This window comes from Mandrillus leucophaeus, unplaced genomic scaffold, assembly GCF_000951045.1.
Source record: "Mandrillus leucophaeus isolate KB7577 unplaced genomic scaffold, Mleu.le_1.0 Scaffold160, whole genome shotgun sequence".
NCBI classification, from domain to species: domain Eukaryota; kingdom Metazoa; phylum Chordata; class Mammalia; order Primates; family Cercopithecidae; genus Mandrillus; species Mandrillus leucophaeus.
In genome coordinates, this window is record NW_012101588.1 from 1,257,076 (window position 1) to 1,276,757 (window position 19,682).

The following is a 19,682-nucleotide window of genomic DNA, read 5'->3' on the forward strand; positions in this document are numbered from 1 at the left end:
TCAAACTGAGGTACTCAAATCAATCTTTAAGGTTAGGAGAGAAAACATTACCATTATACTTTATTTTTTCCTTTTGAGACAGTCTCCCTCTGTCACCCAGGCTGGAGTACAGTGGTGCCATCTTGGCTCACTGCAACCTCCACCTCCTGAGTTCAAGCGATTCTCCCAGGTAAGCTTCCGGAACATCTGGGATTACAGGCATGCATCACCACGCCCAACTCATTTTTGTTTTTAGTAGAGATACGGTTACACCATATTGGCCAGGCTGGTCTCGAACTCCTGGCCTCAAGTGATTCAACTGCCTCAGCCTCTTAAAGTGCTGGGATTACAGGTGTGAGGCACTGCTCTTCAGTTATACTTTTAAATGTCTCCCTAGGACATTAAGTAAGCAAAAGGGGAGTATTAAGCCACATGATTCTGAAGGCCTCTCAGAACCAATCCTACTTCATAGAGATTTGTATTCTATTTAAAATAACACAACGAATACTCAAATTGGCAGAAGTAACATATTTCACTTCTAAACAAATGTGTAATTGGGGTATACATTTAAAAAAATTGGAAAACAATGCTCTAGAAGCCACCTTAACTGCCTACAGGTTTTTTCCTCACATTTATTAAATAGCCAAAAATTAACACCATCAGCTCCTTTCAGAGAACTGCCATGATTCCCATCTACCCAAGCTCAAAGTTTAGATTAACTTGCATGCATTTCAAGTTTCATCTCCTATCTAATAAAATGTTCACTTCATGGCAAATTGAGTGCCCACTAACCCCATCCATTTCCACCTCTGCTTTCAGTTCCTCATGCCACCTCCTTCCTCTTTCAAATTTCTCTCTCTTACTGTTGGGAACCAAGAGTCCAAGTGAGGTTGGCATTTGGTCCTTTCATCTTCACATACTGACTGTTCTATAATAAGCTTAGATTGATGTTGATGTTTCTTATTTTAAAAAACACCCCACACTCGGAGCAGCAAACTATCATTCACTGAGATCACTCGCCATGAGCTAGACACGGTAATAAGTGCTTTACATAAACCTTGTATGTGCTCCACTGCCACAGTGAGCTCAGACACAAAATGTTATATAACCAGAAAATAAGAGTTCATAACATGCCTTTATTTTGTAATTTATAAACAACTTCTGACTTGCCCTTTGAAAGTTAATTATAATTGACGACTGCTTTTCTTAGATGCTTCTGAAGCCCAAGACAGGGGCAGAATGTAGTTCTTGATTTAAAAAAACAGAAAGGGGAGGAGGATGACCTTAACTACAAATAATATTCCACTGCAACATTATTGCTGTAAAACTTCCAAGCTGGCTATTCTTCCAGATGCTCTCTTTTGATGGCTGTAGTGGCTGACAGTTTTATATTTACATGTTCAAAACAATTAATGCTTCCATTTATTCATTTATTCATAGATTCTCTGAGGTTCCCGTAGAACCACACCACCTTCTCTCATGGCACTTTGTAGTCGTTTCATCTGGTTTTGAAGATCAGAAAACAAAGGAAAAGATTAAGTCAGCAGCACCAGTAGGCTGAAAATACTTTCACTTTCCAAAAGACAGAAATAAATTGATTTATTCTTGCTAACTTCCCAGCCTACAATGGTTTTTCAGAAAGTAATCTTAATAATGACATAATTAAGTAAAAAGGAAATGTAGAGATGTCAAGGTTCAGTAGCATTTCAAAATATTATATGGACAAGATGTCAACATATGAACAGGAAATATAGTGGCTGACATCATGGACTACAGATTCAGTCACCCTGGGTTTGAAATCCACCATACATTGACTCTGGGCAAGTAAGCCTCAGTTTATTTCTGTATAGAATGAGAATACTAGTCCCTACCCGATGGACTGATGTGAGGATTAAATTAAGTAACACTGTTGAGTACTCACCAAAGGATCTGACATATGGAAAGTATTTGTTAAGTAAAAACTGTTATTATTATGTAAGTTATCTAATGCCAAGAATTAACACAATACCTTTTCAATAAGTACATGAAAACAAAAATACCGAGTCTGAGGCTGCCTCCCATGGGGTTGGTTGGTAGACCATGAAGTTGATTCCCGCCTCTAAGCATCTCTGTGCCAGTACTCGTCCTATATTCTCACAAGCCATCACATTTCTGGTACTATAAAGGTGTTTTTTAATAGCCCATTCGCGAGTGGATGCCGAAACCACAACCTTGCCATTTTGATGCTCCACAAGTGCTTCTACATGATGCTGAGTCCTTATAACTCGCAACCTAAATGGGGTGAGAAGATAATAAAATCACAGAAAAATCTGTATCCTAAAGTTATGTTAATTCAGGTGAATAAATGACTAAATATTTTTCAACAATCCAGTGTTTGGTTAATTTACTTCAACATATTTAACTTGGATTTTGCTTGGGAAGTGTTTTTCCTCCGCCTTTATGAGAATATACTCAATAATAACAAACTAAATAGTTCAATTATCATGAAGAAATTTGTTTCTGAAGAGCTGAGTTTCATTTACAGATCTACTTCAAAAAGAGATTTGAAGAGGCAGACCTAAGTTACTGAACATACACATGATGTGGATATACTTACTCCTTGCTTTTATTTTACAGCTAGTACCAAAATAAATATAAGACGGAGCAAAAATTTAAATGTAAAAACTGAAATCATAACAGTACTAACAGAAAACGTTAAATTTTTTTTTATAATCTCAAGGTATGCATATTTAAATATGACATCAAACCATGTTGTATGGCTTTATTTTTCAGAGACAGGGTCTCACTGTCACCCAGTTTGGAGCACAGCTCACTGTAGCCTCAAACTCCTAGGCTCAAGCAACTCTCCTGCCTTAGTCTCCCAAGTAGTTGGCATTACAGGTGCATGCCACTGCACCAAGCTAATTTTTATTTTATTTTGAAGAGACAAGGTCTCACTATGTTACCCAGGCTGGTATCAAACTCCTGGCCTCAAGCGACCCACCCTTCTCAACCTCCCAAAGCACCGAGATTACAGGCATGAGCCACTGTGTCCTGTCCAGTTTCATATGGCCTTTTTTTTTTTTTTTTTTTTGAGACAGGGTCTGTCTCTCAGGCTAGAGAAAAATCACAATCTCTTAAACCAGGAGTCAACGATCTTTTGCCACAAAGTGCCAAATAGTAAATATTCTAGGCTTTCTAGGTCATACAGCTTCTGTTAACTGTTCAACTCAGCCACTGTAGTGCTAGAACAGCCAAGTGATGTGTAAACAAATGAGAATGGGTACAGCTATGTCCTAAGAAACTGTGTTCTAAGAACTTGTGGGCAATGAAATTTGATTTTCATTTAATTTTCACAAGTTAAAAAATGTTATTTTGATTTTTTTTAAACTTAAAAAAGTAAAAGCTATTTTTAGCTCACAAGCTATCTTTGGCCCATGGGCCACAGTTTGCTGACCCACCTTAAACCATTTGTTCAATGAAGGGCCTGATTCATTATGTCAAAGGTCATTTCCTACTATAACATTCTGAAATTCTCTGCTTTTAATATTGCGAGTAGGGCAGACAGAGAAAAAATGAGAAAACACATCTCTAGTTATTTAAATGATCCAAATATTAAGTTAAAGTAATACGTTGGGCCTGGGCGCAGTGGTTCATGCCTGTAATCACAGCACTTTGGGAGGCTGAGTCACGAAGATCTCTTGAGCTCACAAGTTCGAGACCAGCCTGGGCAGTGGTGAAACCCCATCTCTACAAAAAATAGCAAAATAATAATAATAATAAATAAATAAATGTATTAGCCGGCCATGGTGGTGCGTGCCTGCAGTCCCAGATGCTCAGGAGGCTGAGATGGGAGAATCGCTTGAGCCTGGGAGGCGGAGGTCACAGTGAGCTGATACCTGCACCACTGCACTCCAGCCTGGGTGACACAGCCAGACCTTGTCTCAAACAAAATCAAACAAATTAGCTGGGAGTAGTGGCATGAGCCTGTAGTCCCAGTCACTCAGGAGGCTGAGGTGGGAGGATTGCTTGAGCCCAAGGAAGTCAAGCATGCAGTAAGCAGGTTATCATACCACTGCATTCTAGCCTGGGCAACAGACCCAGACCCTGTCTCAAAAACAAACAAAAAAGAAAGTAATAGGTTGGGTGTTTCAAAAGATCTTTAGCCTTAAGATCCAGATTATTTAAAAATTGAACTGCCTATCTCTTTCTTGAAAGACTCCCTCCTCTATGAGTAAAAATGTATCACAGCAACTGTAACACATCATTATCCCCATTCCACTTTCCACTATGAAACTTAAGACTTTTGGTGACAGGGATAACTTCTACTTTATCTTTGTACCTCCTGAATCTAACACAATGCCCAGCAAGTGATATAGGTACAATGTTTGGTCAATAAATAAATAATACATCACATAGTTATGATTTCCAACTTACTCTTATAACTTTATATAGCCCTTAAAGTCCTTAAGAAATTCTAACAAATCCTCACCAAGGAGATCAGCAGCAGAGAAACCTGATAAACACCTACATGCTGTAGTATAGTCGTAATAACTTAACGTCCTGGCTCTGAGGTCAGTCAGAACATACATGAATCTTAGCTCTGGCACTTATTAATCATGTCTCCCTAAACCTCAATTTCTTTGCTCCTGTAAAATGGGGGAAATAACTGCTTCATGATGTAATTTTAAGGATTAAATGAGAAAATATAAAGCAAGTAGCATAATTCCTGGCAAATATAAGTGTTCATTAAACAACCACCTTTATAACAAAGTATCTCATGTCATGCTAGATTCCTAGCTGGTCTTTCTTCTATTCCCGTTCCCTTAAAAATTTAATCTTCCAAAAACCAGCCAGAATGATTTTTATTTATTTATTTTTTAAAGACAGAATCTTGCCCTGTTGCCCAGGCTGGAGTGCACTGGTGCGATCTCAGATCTCTGCAACCTCCACCTCCTGGGTTCAAGTGATTCTCGTGCCTCAGCCACTAGAGTAGCTGGGATTACAGCGTGCACCACTATGCCCGTCTAATTTTTGTATTTTTAGTAGAGACGGGGTTTCACCATGTTGGCCAGGCTGGTCTCAAACTCCTGACCTCAGATGATTCGCCTTCCCTGGCTGGCTTCCTAAAGTGCTGGGATTACAGGCATGAGACACCGCGCCCAGTCAGAAAGATCTTGCAAAACTAGTTCGGGGTCAAGCTTTAAATCCTCTCGTCGTTTCCCACTACAATGAAAAAAAAGTCTAAAGTGCTCATCCTGACTTACAAAGTTAATGATCTGTCGCCTCCTTACCCCTCCATGTTCATCTTAGGTCATTCACCCTCTGCCCATTGAGCTTCACATCCACAAGCCCTTCAGTTCCTCAAACACCCCAGCAGTTTCCTCTGCTAGGAATGCTCTTTCTGGCAGATGACTCGGCTTCTTCCTTTCAGATCTCAGCTTCTTAAATGTCACCTCCTCAGACAGGCCTTAGTAGGTATCCTGTCCGCTACTCTAACATCCTCTTTAAATATCCGCCATCACACCTATTTGCTGTTTGTTCCAGCCCCTCCGCGAACCCTGCCTCTACCCGCCGCATGGCAGCTACCTGGGAGAGAGCCTGGCGTTGAACCAATTAAAATAGTCCCTAGGGTGCAGTGTCCTTCTCTGTCAATCACGAGCAGATTTAATTACCTGTGCCAGAACTCACGGGAGGGCCACACCGTCCGCCAGCCCCGCTCTTTCCTGGCTACAGATAGAAGCTCCAGGTTCCGGGGGTTCCGATTGGTGAACTCTGGGGCGACAGCTTCATTTTCTACAGGGTGCACTTCAGGCTTCGCCGCCGGCTTGGAGCTGGTTGAGAGGGCTGCGAACCTGCACCCTGGGCAACGGAAACAACCGCACGGGGCTTAAAAATGACGGATACGGACAGCGCACGAGCTCGCTCTAACGTCTATCCCCTTTCACACCCCCAGTCTTCAGGCCTAGCGGACGAAAAATACGTGTGCCCACAGGGTGGAATCAGCACTGACCCCGTCCTTAACTTCCTACTGAGGTGTTCGCAGTGCCGCGAACTCTATTTCGATCCGGCACGTCGAATACACAATAGAATCCGCACGTTCCAAAGTACTGTGCAGACCCTGGCCAATCAGCTGGGCGAAGAGGGCCAAGACTAATTACCAGGGTTCCTGCAAACGGAGAACCCCCAGAACCGCGACCGAAGCGCCATCGCTGAGACGATCTCGGAAAAGCCTTGCCTCTCTTTCCTCACGCACGACTCACTCGCTCGCCTGCCGCAATCATACGAAGTCAGGGAAAAGCCTTTGGTTGCTGTAGAGTCTCAAACTCTCCACACCAGACGCCCCCGACCCGGAAGTAGCAAGTCCTCAGCCACTGAGTGGCCAGGAGGAGGATCTGTTATCCGGCAACGCCAATCACCGCTCACGTGGAGGGGCACGCAGGCCCTGGAACCCACCAATCACCTCGTAGCTACGCCCACGACCACGCTTTTTGCTGAAGTCCAGGGTGAAAGGCACCCACAACTTCACCTAACCATATTTGAGTTGTCTACTGAGAGATCTTGGGCGGTCATTGACTGGTCCATACACACCCCTACTGGGCACCGCGGAGAAATGAGGCAGGGCACGGTGCAGTTTTCTCCTTAAAAAGGGTAGTTGTCTTCCTCGAACCAAAAATTTTCCCGTATGGCCCGCTGGAAAAACTGCCCCGTCCCACCCAGGTTCGCGCTCCTAAACTTACACTCCTGAGGCCTGGAGCAAAGCCGGCCGATTTGCCTTACGCTCCCCGAGCAGGGACGAGGAAAAGACATTAAAGCTAAAACGCAAGACTCGCTCAGAACCTCAACTCTACCTTGGAGAAGGGCCCGCCCCTCCAGTTACACCCCAGCTCCAAGCTCCACCCGCCTACAGCCTTTCTAGAAGGCACTAGAATGGCCCACTGCGTCTGCGCAAGGTTGTTTGCAGCGAAGGTTCCGCCTCTTTCCAGCGGTCCAAGATCCGACTTCCGTTCTCCGCTTTCGCGCCCTTCCCATCGGCTATCTAATTGGATAAAAATGCCGATCCCGCCCCTTCCCGAGAGCCTCACTTCCGGCACACTCCCGTTTCTCTTCCTGTTGCCCCCGCCTCTTTTTCCTTCCCGCCGTGCCCCGCGGCCGGGCCGGGGCAGCCGGGAAGCGGGTAGGGCGGTGTTACCCAGCAGCTCCTGGGGCATCGCTCGGGTACCCTCCACGCCGTCGCAGCCACTGCTGTGGTCGCCGGTCAGCCGAGGGACCGCGATACTGGTTTCCCGCGTTGTGAGCAGAATTCAACGTGTATCGCTGCTGCGAAGATGGAGGGGCCTTTGTCCGTGTTCGGTGACCGCAGCACTGGGGAAGCGATCCGCTCCCAGAACGGTAAGGGAGGGCCGGGCCTGGGTCGGGCTCGCGGGCTGGGAGGGCCGAGTCCCATCGCGACCGGACCCTGGCTGACCGCTTCGTGCCTCTCCTCCTTTATCTCTGCAGAAAGGGCCTGGAGGCCCCGCAGCCGGACCCGGCCTACCCGCCGTTCTTTGGGGCAGGGCGCTGTCGACCCCTCTCCCCACAGCGGGGAGGAGCCCCGGGGCGCGCAGCCGGGTTTTGAGACCGGCACCGCGTGGATGTGGTGTCCGGGGCGGCGCTGGAAACGCGCCCCTCCGCGGGAAAGCGGGCCTCCCGGACTTGCACGTGCGGGCCACGCCTCGCATGCTCTTTTGTTTTAGGGCGGCCCCCTGAGCGTCCATGTTAAACGCCGGGTTTCGTTTCAGGACCATTTACCAGAAAAAATAGGTTCATCCGCGCCCCTGCGGATGAGCCCGGTGCCCTTTCCGCCCGTAGCTGCAGTCGGGGTCGGGCGTCCGGCGTCCGGCTCTCTCTCGGTTGATAGCATCTTAAAGTAGAGTTAGCACGGGAAACGCCACTGGAGTGCAGTTGACCCCAGGAGACGGCAGCGCCAACTTAGCAGAGCGTTTGCTGTCGGGCCTTTGTATACCTACAGAGCGCACTGTTTTTTGATAGATTCGTAATTTTTTTTCGTAAACAAATCTGAAAGCACCTTCCCCGTTGGCTACCGATTTCTCTCCTCACAGATAAAAAGAGTTTTAATGAGCAAAAAACTTGCAGGAAAAGGCTGGCATAGCTGTACGAAGTGGCAGAGCATGAAATTGTGGTTATTACTTTTTTTCTCCCGCCATCAGATTCCACCGCCTCATCAAAGCTGTGCCAAATAGGCTCGCTTTATTTAGGGACAGGGTCCCACTTGTCGCCCAGACGGGAGTGCCAGCATAGCTCACTGCAGTCTCCAAGCACAGGCCCGCGCAACCACATCCGGCTTTGTTTTTATTTTTTGTAGAAATGGGTTTCGCTATGTTGCCCAAGGGGGTCTCGAACTCCTGGCATCAAGCTATCCTCCTGCCTCAGCATCTCAGTGTTGGAATTACAGATGTGAGCCACAGTGTCCGCCCCATTTAGGTTCCTAGTAGGTGGTTTTTAAATAATTAACGCAGATTTGTAGATTTGGGAAATACAGGGGCTGTTGGATGTCATTTACCTTTAGGCTGAAATTACTGTCTTTCAGAGTTGTGGATTCTTATTTCTTTTTTATTTGTGTTTGTAATTGTCTACAGTTATGGCTGCAGCTTCGATTGCCAATATTGTAAAAAGTTCTCTTGGTCCTGTTGGCTTGGATAAAATGCTGGTGGATGATATCGGTGTAAGTACACGTTAACTGTTGTGTTAGTTGCCTTAAAGTAAAACTATTTTCAGTGTTTTGCTGTGTTCATTCTTTGATTTTATCACAATCCAGGTACTGGAAGGTGATGTTAAAGGTGAATGTGTATTATAATGGGGCTGTGTTGATTTCTATGAGTGGTTCATATTTTTTCCTGCTAATTTCTTAGGATGTGACCATTACTAACGATGGTGCAACCATCCTCAAGTTACTGGAAGTTGAACATCCTGCAGCTAAAGTTCTTTGTGAGCTGGCTGATCTGCAAGACAAAGAAGTTGGAGATGGAACTACATCAGTGGTAGGTAGACTGGCTAAAGAATGATCATTTTTCTAAAAACAACCGACTTTCAGAAAGTTGAAGCCATAAGTGGGTCATTTGTGCTGGGTCAGAAATAAGTTACATATTCTGAATGCCCAGATGATTGAGCAAAAAGAAAAAAGAAGTTACACATTTAAGAGGGAAAATAAGCTTCTTAGGTACAGATTCAGAAACACAATTTGTAAGTTGGTAGTTATAGCTTGTTTGTACAGTTTAAGTAGGAAAGAATTTGAGTTCATTTAACATAGCCCCATTGTTTTAAATGTTGGTATTCACAAGTTTTGAGGGCTTATTTTTCCCTTTATGGCAGTGTTCAGACATCACACAGATTTTTTTATGGTCTCTCAAAAATCTTGTTTCCTCCCGCATCACCCCTTGAGACTTGGAAAGCTCTAAAGTGTTGTAATTATTTAGAGAACAAAATGTTACCAATTTGGGGGAGAAACAATGTTTTTGTGTTATTTTTTTAAGAGACCATGTGTAGCACAGGCTGAAGTGCTGCAGTGCTGTCATATCTCACTGCAGCCTGGAACACCTGGGCTCAAGTAATCCTCCCGCCTTAGCCTCCCAGAGTGCTTGGGATTGCCGGCATATGCCACCACAACCAAATAATTAAAAATCTTTTTTTTTTCCTCTCTTTTTTTTCAGTAGAGACAGGGTCTCACTATGTTGCCCAGGCTGGTCTTGAGCTCCTGGCCTCAAGTGATCCTCCCTTCTCAGCCTCTGTAGTGCTGGGATTACAAGCATGAGCTGCTGCACTAAGCCTGTTTTATTTTTTAAATCCTGACAGGTGATCTCAGGAATTCAAAATGGGAGTGTGAGAAATTAATAAATACATCATGATAGGACAGTGTGATCTTTTCGAGTCAGTAAACGTGATATACAGTATAAACTTCATAGATCATCCAGCATGCTGGTATAGTAGAAACACTTGTTTGGTGAGAAAGATGTTAATTCTGGAGAAACGAGATAGTTTGTGGGGAACATGTATTTCTAGATTAAACTTCAGCCGTGAAAGAATGGAATGTACTCCTAAAATATGAATATGATCTTTGTCTAACTTATGATAATGTGACTTAACAAGTGTAGTTTTCTTCCCATAAGAAGCTGACAAGATTTTAAGTCTTCTTAGTTTAAAAGTATTTGTTACTGTTTCATATCAACTTAGAAGAAGTGTTTTTAATAATATAATAGCCTAATATAGGTCATATGAATAGTCACACACGGTTGAGCTTCTATTGAGCACTCCCTCTAAAGGTAATAGGTGTGTTGTCTTTCATGATTGTATTGGGTGTACTGGTTTCTTAGAATGTTTTTCTGGCTCCTACCCAGTTTTGGCCATTTGCATTTATAATACAGTAAGACCTCACTCCACAATGGATTCGTGGAAACTGACTTTAAGAGGAAAAACGATGTATAAAAAAATAAATTTTCCTCCCCCCATCAGCGTTAACAATAAACAACTATATTTGAGAAATTGCTGTCCGTTGTTTGCTTAAAGTGGCAGTTTCCAAGAATTTATGAGTAACATTGAGGACAAAGTGTTTTGTAGCGTTCTTCTCCCTTCACCCCCCAGGTTTCTAATAACCAGTTAATTCATTTCACCACCACCATTTTGGCTAATAGATGGCCATTTTAGTGTCATTTCATGTGTATTGCGCATGTTGAATATCTGGCATACTCAGATCAGTGAATGTTTTCTCAACAGGTTATTATTGCCGCAGAACTCCTAAAAAATGCAGATGAATTAGTCAAACAGAAAATTCATCCCACATCAGTTATTAGTGGCTATCGACTTGCTTGCAAGTAAGATTGTTTGCATAGAGAGAAAATTTTTTTTGATGTAATAGTTGTAAAGTGTGTTGTCTTAATGTTTTGATTAATAACTAAATTTTAATTTGAAAACATTTCATTTAAATGTTTTAGCATTTAAGTAGTAATATTTGAAGTTAACAAGTTGTACCGGTATCTTTTTTCCCATTTGACTACCACATTTTCTCCTAATCATAGATTTTAGTGGCTGTGCTTATGGGATAGATTAAACTTGCCATGATCTGAAGAGGGAGGGTTTTTTCATGTCCTCCTCCTATATGAAATGGCTGAACAGATATTACTTACGACATTTTGGCTCTGTGTTAAGCATGATGATTGCAAAGAGTTTGAGTAGTGACTTTGTAAACGTTTTTCTCCCCCACACTTTTAAACAGGGAAGCAGTGCGTTATATCAATGAAAACCTAATTGTTAACACAGATGAACTGGGAAGAGATTGCCTGATTAATGCTGCTAAGACATCCATGTCTTCCAAAATCATTGGAATGTATCCTTGTGGTTGTCAGATAAAATTTAGGCTTTTTAAAACATAAGACTTTGAGATGGGCATGGTGGTGTGTGCCTGTAGTCCCAGCTACTATGGAGGCTGAGGCAGGAGGATTAATTGAACCCAGGAGTTTCAGTCCAATGTGGGCAACATAGCAAGACCCTGTCTCGGGAGTGGGGGTGTGTGCATAAGCGCGCGCCTGTAGTAGCAGCAGCAATCAATTTTGTGCAGTAAAATTTTAAATACCAATTTTATGCAAATTGTTATCAGTAGGGAGGAGTAATGCTGTATTGAAATTGCCTGTTGCTTTCCCTGCTTTTTTAGGGTGAAAAGGTAATAAAAAGCATGTCTAAAAGTGATAAGAATTGCAGATAGTGATAATATTGTAATATTTTGGTGACGTAATGCTTGCTTCTTTAATAGGTTACTAAAAGGAAGTCCTTTCAAATTATCCTTGATTTTTCACTTGTGTACCCTTTGTCCATTCCAAGCCTGTTACCGTCCTTAACTTTTGGCTTAGAAATGGTGATTTCTTTGCTAACATGGTAGTAGATGCTGTACTTGCTATTAAATACACAGACACAAGAGGCCAGCCACGCTATCCAGTCAATTCTGTTAATATTTTGAAAGCCCATGGGAGAAGTCAAACGGAGAGTATGCTCATCAGTGGCTATGCACTCAACTGTGTGGTGGGATCCCAGGGTAAGGTTTGGGATTTGGTTTATACAATGAGATTGCTACAGATTAAAACTAGCTATTTTTTTTCTTCGGCGGGACGCAGTGCTTCGTGCCTGTAATCCCAGCACTTTGGGAGGCCGAGGCAGGTGGATCATGAGGTCGGGAGTTTGAGACCAGCCTGTCCGATGCGGTGAAACCCCATCTCTAGTAAAAAATACAAAAATCAGCTAGGCATAGTGGCGCGTGTCTGTAGTCCCAGCTACTCCAGAGACTGAGGCAGGAAAATCACTTGAACCTGGGAGGCAGAGATTGCAGTGAGCCAAGATCACACCACTGCACTCTAGCCTGGGCCACAGAGTGAGACTCCGTCTCAAAAAAAAACTAACTTGTGGATTATGTGCAGTACATCTTTTTGTAATTTAAAGCACATACAACATGTTAGAAGGAATGTGAATTAAAAGAAATTACGTGCATGTAATGCCATAAAGTTTTTCTAAGAGAAAATGTAATGAATTACAGTCTAAATTTGTGTATTTACATACAATCAATTATGGGTACTCTTTATGCTTTTAAGGATAGATGTATTAACTTAATCTTGTGTTCTATTGTAGGCATGCCCAAGAGAATCGTAAATGCAAAAATTGCTTGCCTTGACTTTAGCCTGCAAAAAACAAAAATGAAGCTTGGTGTACAGGTGGTCATTACAGACCCTGAAAAACTGGACCAAATTAGACAGAGGTATGTTGAGAGATTATTTTTGGGCTTTTAAGTATGAGTGTCTTGGAGGACTTTAACATTTTTAGCCAAGTCAAACTATTTTACTTAAACTTCCAGAAAAATTAGCCTGGTGGTGTTTTTAGAGGGATTTGGGGTTATACAACCTATATGAAAATTGTCTTTTTGTGAAATTTTGATTGTATGAGTCTGTTAATATTAAAGATATAAAAGACAGGAATCTAATTTCCTCAAAGCAGTACAGAACTCAGCAGTATGGTATTGACTGTTTGCTAGATACTGGTTGGAGGTACAGGTGATATTAGTGGTTGAAGAGCTAATGGTGGAGGTAGTGTGACCGCTGCTATAGATTTGACTGCCTAATAGTGACTTAAAACAATAAATGGTTTAGGCTGGGCACAGTGGCTCATGCCTGTAATCGCAACACTTTGAGAGGCTGAGGTGGTAAGAATCTGAAGCCCAGGAGGTCGAGGCTGCAGTGAGCTGTGATTGGACCACTGCACTCCAACCTGGGTGACAGCGAGAACCTGTCTAAAAAAACAAACAAAAAAAACACAATGAATAGTTTAAACAGTAGTTAAACCAAACCTACAAGAAAGCTTTGCCGAGGGTAAGAAATGTGCTCTCATCTTTTAAATCAATCTGCATGCGTATTCTTTTTCCTTCCTTCCTGATACAACAAAGTGTCCTTTCTTCCATCAAAGCCAGTCGCTCTACAGTAAGTGTTCCAGAATCTGTTTCCTTCTGCTCTAGAGCCTTGTCTTTGATTCTTCTTTCATACCTACTAATTATGCTCTTTCCTGGAATCTTCATGTGGCTCTTTTGTCCCTTCAGGCTTCTTCGTACATCCTCCTGCTGTAGGTACTCCCTATCCTACATCCTTACAGCCAGATGTCATGAGTGATTTACTACACAAAACTTTTCTGGTGCTTTTCTTCTCATCCCTTTTCAGCCCTGTTCTCCATTTGAGGGACTGCATGTTAAGGTCTCTAGTGTGAAATTCGGAAGACATTTTCAGCCTTCCTCTTACTTGACCTTTAGCAACCCTTTGATTACGTCCTTCTTGAAATGCTTTGTGATACTGCTTTGTCTGGGCCACCATCTCACAATATTCTCCAGAATAGCCCCTTGTTCCCATGACTTCATGTATTATCTCTCTATGCCAGAGACTGTTTAAGCTGTTTCTCTGAGCTCCAAAGTCACACACCTCTATCTAATAGAATGTTTTTCAAGCATCTCAAAGTAAACATGTTTCTGAACTTGTGATAATACCGCAAATCTGCTCTTGACCATTTTAGTGATGGGGACTTCTCCACACAGGCAGAAAACTAGGAAACGTCCTTAACTCCTCCTTTTTACCAACACCTTTTCTCCTAATCTGTCACCAACACCACTTGATTTCTACCTCCAAATTAAATTTACCTACATTTCATTTTCTTGCCTAGACTGTTGTAGAAACACACCCAAGCTAGTCTCTTAGAGAAACTTTTCTTTCTTCTTCAATCTAAATTATATTCTTTTGTAACTTCCTGTATTTTATCTTCCTGGGGCTTACTACAGTTTTTACTGTGAGTTTATACAACTCATGAATTGTAAGCTCTAATAGTAGAGACAGAATGATTCCATTGGCATCGTAGCCCCATCCTTAGTACAGTGTATAGCACACAGTACTTGTTCAGTAGATAAGCTGCCTTTGAGGTTGATCTGTAATTCATTTTACTTTAAAAATTATTCGAATGATCTATTCACATGGCTTCACTCATATTGTCTCTTCAAATCTGTATCTCCCATAGTTTGTGGTTTCCATGATGTTAAGTGACTACCTCCTGGGAGCTTCATCTGAGTAACAACAGAGACTTCAAACTTAATCTTGTCCCAAACTGAACTCTGATTTCCCATCCTGCCCCCCGAACTGTTGCTATTTATTTTACTCCAGGAGTCACCCAAGCCATTAAGTTTGACTTCTGTTTAGGTTGTCTGTTAGCTTATATCTCATGTTACTATCTCCTTGTCTTAAGCCATTCAGGGCAATTTCCACATTGATACCAGGGAATCCTTTTGAAAACGCAGATAACATTATACTAGTCTTGCTTAAAAATGTTAAGCTTCTTAGTATCTAGACTGTTTGGTGTAACCTACAAGGTTTTTCACTTTTCTGGTTCTACCGTCTTTTGCGCTTCCAACTCTGGACTCCTGGTGTTTTTTTTTTTTTTTTTTTTTGAGAAGGAGTTTTGCGCTTGTTGCCCAGGCTGGAGTACAGTGGCATGATCTCAGCTCACTGCAACCTCCGCCTCCTGGGTTTAAGTGATTATCCTGCCTCAGTCTCCTGAGTATCTGGGATTACAGGCGCCCACCACCAGGCCCGACTAATTTTTTGTATTTTTAGTAGAGAGTGTTTAATCGTGTTGGCCAGGCTAGTCTCGAACTCCTGACCTCAGGTCATCTGCCCACTTCAGCCTCCCAAAGTGCTGGGATTACAGGTGTGAGCCACTGCGCCACTGCACTCGGCCTGGACTCCTCTTGACTTCATTATCTGCCTCCTAGGCTAAATTTATGTCTTTTATGTGCTTGTAGTCTCTGCATACCACTTCAGTGACGCTTGCCCTGGAGTGTGATTGGTAATCCCTCTCCCCACTGGATCCTTGAAGGCAGGCAGGACCTGTGTTCCCTGTTTTACCATAGTTCTCGATTAGTAATTCAAATTCAGGTTGGGGAGAGCTAAGTGGTAATTTTTAATTCCTTCTGATATTCCATGAATTGGACTAATGTAAATTCTGGTCAGAGATAACAAAGGTTAATACAATTTAGTCTATGATTATCTTGTGATAAATACTTAATGGAAGTTAAAGCTAAATTATTTTTAAAAATCACAGAAGGTAACTCTGGGTTACAAAAATACTTTGCAGAGAATCAGATATCACCAAGGAGAGAATTCAGAAGATCCTGGCGACTGGTGCCAATGTTATTCTAACCACTGGTGGAATTGATGATATGTGTCTGAAGTATTTTGTGGAGGCTGGTGCTATGGCAGTTAGAAGAGTTTTAAAAAGGGACCTTAAACGCATCGCGAAAGCTTCTGGAGGTATGTCTTGTGCTGGCTGTCACGTAAAAGACTTTCATTATACCTGACCCCATCAAAGGTCTTTTTACATTGGAATATTGATAAGAAACAGTTTCAAAAACGTTTATATCCTCTTAATGCTTTGTGCTGCCAACACATTTATAGAGCCATTTTTCATGTAACTGGAGAAATTCATTAAGTTTGTTGGAAATTCATGAACTGAATTTGTTCACTTCAAAAATGACATAGTTCTATCTTAGGATAAAAGGAGTTAGTGTGTGCTGCCTAACTAAATTCTAAACTTGTAATATAGCACTTTTATCACAAATGCTACTGAGTCTAAAGAATATTAAAATCACGAAAGAGCGATACTTACAGATCCCTTGTAACTCTTAATAGCAACTATTCTGTCAACCCTGGCCAATTTGGAAGGTGAAGAAACTTTTGAAGCTGCAATGTTGGGACAGGCAGAAGAAGTGGTACAGGAGAGAATTTGTGATGATGAGCTGATCTTAATCAAAAAGTAAGAGCTACTTTCTAAAATTGTAAAGTTATACAGATTTTGTTAAGTAAAAGTAGGTTTTCTTCCCATTTATTTGCTGCTTGTAGTCTCACAGTGATATGAGCAGTTATACGCGTGGGATAAAATAACATTGGGTCACTGTGAATTGAGATGAAGTAACCATTTTCATCTCTTCTGCATAGACTAGACATTGTTTCTGTATAGTGTATCTAAGTATCCTGTGTAGGCAGGACTTAAGGGCACTTATGTAGACTTATTAAAATGCCATTTTTTGGAGAAATTGATGGTATTGGAAAAAAAAACATTTAAAAAATGCTGTTACAAGAATTTCACTTTTTTTTTTGAACAGCACTAAGGCTCGTACATCTGCATCGATTATCTTACGTGGGGCAAATGATTTCATGTGTGATGAGATGGAGCGCTCTTTACATGATGCACTTTGTGTAGTGAAGAGAGTTTTGGAGTCAAAATCCGTGGTTCCCGGTGGAGGTGCTGTAGAAGCAGCCCTTTCCATATACCTTGAAAACTATGCAACCAGCATGGTAAGAACAGTTATTCCTTGTCTTAGAGGCCCTAGAGCAGTAGCTGTGGGCTTTAATTTTTTTTCCCTTTTGTGAAGTCACCTAACTGTCCTTTTTTCCTAGGGGTCTCGGGAACAGCTTGCTATTGCAGAGTTTGCAAGATCACTTCTTGTTATTCCCAATACACTAGCAGTTAATGCTGCCCAGGACTCCACAGATCTGGTTGCAAAATTAAGAGCTTTTCATAATGAGGCTCAGGTTAACCCAGAACGTAAAAATCTAAAATGGTAAGCATACAATTTCCCTCTTTTTAGACATCTTTTTAGCCCTTTGTTAACCTCTGCAAAACAGTTTCCATTAAAAAGGATAGTAGTCAGTTACATGTCAGCAAACATAAATAACAGACTTGTCAACTACTTAACATGAAAAACTTCACAGCAAGCATTTGTTGTTAGTCACTGTAATTCAAGGGATAATGACTAATTATTAGCACTGGTGTGCCTTAGTTAACAACTCTGATTGCTAATCTCTCCCTGCTGCTTTGGGTAGAAAGACAACCTACAAGATCTCTGGTCTGACTTAAAAATCAAGCTTAATACTTGAATGAAATGCTGGAGTTAATGGGTCACCTAATTAAGTTGTAAGCGGCCATTTTAATAGTTCTTTCTTAATTGCAGGATTGGTCTTGATTTGAGCAATGGTAAACCTCGAGACAACAAACAAGCAGGGGTGTTTGAACCAACCATAGTTAAAGTTAAGAGTTTGAAATTTGCAACAGAAGCTGCAATTACCATTCTTCGAATTGATGATCTTATTAAATTACATCCAGAAAGTAAAGATGATAAACATGGAAGTTATGAAGATGCTGTTCACTCTGGAGCCCTTAATGATTGATCTGATGTCTCTTTTATTTATAACAATGTTAAATGCAATTGTCTTGTACCTTGACCTAAGTATTACACATTAAAGTACAACAAGCTGTAAACTTGGGTTTTTGTGATATAGGAAATGGTTTCCATCTGTGTTTTGGTCCTCTGATTTCACATATAACAACCTAGTACTTTATTAGTTTAAAAAGAAATTGAGGTTGTTCAAAGTTTAAGCAATTCATCCTCTCTGAACACACATTGCTATTCCCATCCCACCCCCAATGCACAGGGCCGCAACACCACGAATTCCGCCCGTTCTCTCCAGTGTGTGTAACAGGGTCACAAGAATTCGACAGCCAGATGCTCCAAGAGGGTGGCCCAAGGCTATAGCCCCTCCTTCAATGTTGACCTAAGGGGGAGAAAAGATTTAGATTGTTTATTCTTCTGTGGGTACAGTTTAAAATCCTAAACTTGTCTTTTTCCTCTTAATGTATCAGCATGCTACCCTTTCAAACTCAAATTTTCATTTTAACTGTTTAGGAATAAATTTACACCTTTGTGAAAATTCATCCCTGCCTATGTTACCTTATTCTTTTTATGCCAAGTAAGCTTTTTTTTTTTTTTTTTAAACCATGGGAAGTAACAAAATACGTGAACTCAGTCCTAGTAACTAGTATTTCTTTATTACCCACATGGCCAACACCTGGAAGATAGTATCTTAAAATAGCATTGTGAAATTCACTGGTAAGCACTCAGGGTTACTTGTGCATCTTTACCTTCTGTGGGTTTAATCCAAGTTCTTTAACTATTGCAACAGAGAGGGCTGCAAAGGCTTCATTGATTTCAAATACATCAACATCCTCCAGTGACCAACCTGCTTTTGTAACCTAGAAGACAGATTCATAGAAAAGATGTCTAAACTTTGGTGGAAAGGCCAAAACATCCTTTGTCAACATAAATATGAAATATGCTGCATGATACTGATCTCTTAATTGCTACTTTCGTTTGTTCTTAGGTTAATACAGTGACATTCTCACACATTTTTGCCTTAGTGATACCCATTCCATCCAGAAGGTTAAGGATGTGATCTAAAAGATCCCTTAGAAATTCTAAATTGTCTTAAATTTTGAACCAGTAGCATCTGTTATATGTATCTAAGGGTAATGTAACAGAATCAGTTCCCTTAAAAAGCATATGATCTAAATGCTTTCAGTGGCTGGGGGTATTGGCTCACACCTGAAATCTCAACACTTGGGGAGCCTAAGGCCAGAGGATCACTTGAACTGAGAAGTTCAAAACTAGCCTGGGCAACATAGTGAGACCTTGTCTCTACAAAATTAAGAAGTTAGGCATGGTGGTGCACCCGTAGTTCAAGGTAACTTGGGAAGCTGCGGCAGGAGGAATATTTGAGCCCAGGAGTTTTGAGTCTGCAGTGAGCTGTGATGATGCCACTGCACTCCAGCCTGGACAACAGAGCAAGACCTTGTGTCAAAAATAGAAATAAATGCTCTTGGTTACTCTTCTGGTAGGGAAAGGTAACTACATGAATAAGCTCATTTAAGGCTAACAGGAAGACAAATTTCATAAAGGGGAACAGGGTTATACTCACAGCTTGCTTTATGGCTGGAATTGGTCCTATTCCCATAATGGAAGGCTCCACACCCACTTGGGACCAGGAAACTATTTGTGCTAAAGGTGTAAGCCCACGTTTATCAGCTTCTGACTTCTTCATAAGAACCACAGCTGCAGCACCATCATTTATTCCTGTAAAATATGAGTGACTTGATTTCTACAGTGCTCATTAACTTCAGTTACATATCTGTGTCTTTACCACCTGAAGACATGAGCTAAATGGTTTTACCTGTTGGCTAAGGCATTTACTGTAACTGAACAGACTTTATACATAGAAATCATGTTTGGCAATTATAGTGACCACAAAACTTTCCAACTAGAGAAA

The 19,682-nt window shown here is 41.7% G+C and overlaps 3 protein-coding genes across 7 annotated transcripts in view; 1 reads left to right on the forward strand and 2 right to left on the reverse strand.

Moving 5' to 3' along the window:
• Positions 1-1,095: 1,095 nt before the first annotated feature.
• On the reverse strand, positions 1,096-7,567 carry MRPL18 (mitochondrial ribosomal protein L18). 3 transcript variants are annotated; one of them, XM_011975928.1, is made up of 4 exons: positions 7,151-7,567; positions 5,634-5,820; positions 2,019-2,250; positions 1,096-1,481 (listed from the first exon to the last, which is right to left on the reverse strand). In XM_011975928.1, the coding sequence occupies exons 1-4, from the start codon at positions 7,167-7,169 to the stop codon at positions 1,410-1,412; spliced, it is 510 nt and encodes a 169-aa protein (XP_011831318.1). In that variant the 5' UTR covers positions 7,170-7,567; the 3' UTR covers positions 1,096-1,409. The 3 variants fall into 3 exon arrangements, with proteins under 3 accessions (XP_011831318.1, XP_011831316.1, XP_011831317.1); XM_011975926.1 differs by lacking the exon at positions 7,151-7,567 and adding an exon at positions 6,699-6,890; XM_011975927.1 differs by lacking the exon at positions 7,151-7,567 and adding an exon at positions 6,120-6,310.
• On the forward strand, positions 6,420-17,841 carry TCP1 (t-complex 1). 2 transcript variants are annotated; one of them, XM_011975925.1, is made up of 12 exons: positions 7,008-7,350; positions 8,598-8,683; positions 8,871-8,999; positions 10,729-10,826; positions 11,228-11,338; positions 11,859-12,040; positions 12,628-12,754; positions 15,658-15,833; positions 16,212-16,335; positions 16,685-16,877; positions 16,980-17,143; positions 17,534-17,841. In XM_011975925.1, the coding sequence occupies exons 1-12, from the start codon at positions 7,287-7,289 to the stop codon at positions 17,748-17,750; spliced, it is 1,671 nt and encodes a 556-aa protein (XP_011831315.1). In that variant the 5' UTR covers positions 7,008-7,286; the 3' UTR covers positions 17,751-17,841. The 2 variants fall into 2 exon arrangements, with proteins under 2 accessions (XP_011831314.1, XP_011831315.1); XM_011975924.1 differs by lacking the exon at positions 8,598-8,683 and having other exon boundaries at positions 6,420-7,350.
• Positions 17,740-19,682, reverse strand: part of ACAT2 (acetyl-CoA acetyltransferase 2) — a 14,728-nt gene continuing 12,785 nt past the window's right edge. Inside the window, exons 7-9 of one of the 2 annotated variants that reach the window (XM_011975923.1) lie at positions 19,335-19,489; positions 18,502-18,612; positions 17,740-18,134 (exon numbers count right to left, since the gene is read on the reverse strand). In XM_011975923.1, the coding sequence (XP_011831313.1) occupies positions 17,964-18,134; positions 18,502-18,612; positions 19,335-19,489 (437 nt within the window). In that variant the 3' untranslated portion in view covers positions 17,740-17,963. The remainder of the gene's footprint in view (positions 18,135-18,501; positions 18,613-19,334; positions 19,490-19,682) is intronic. The other variant, XM_011975922.1, reaches the window with a different exon arrangement.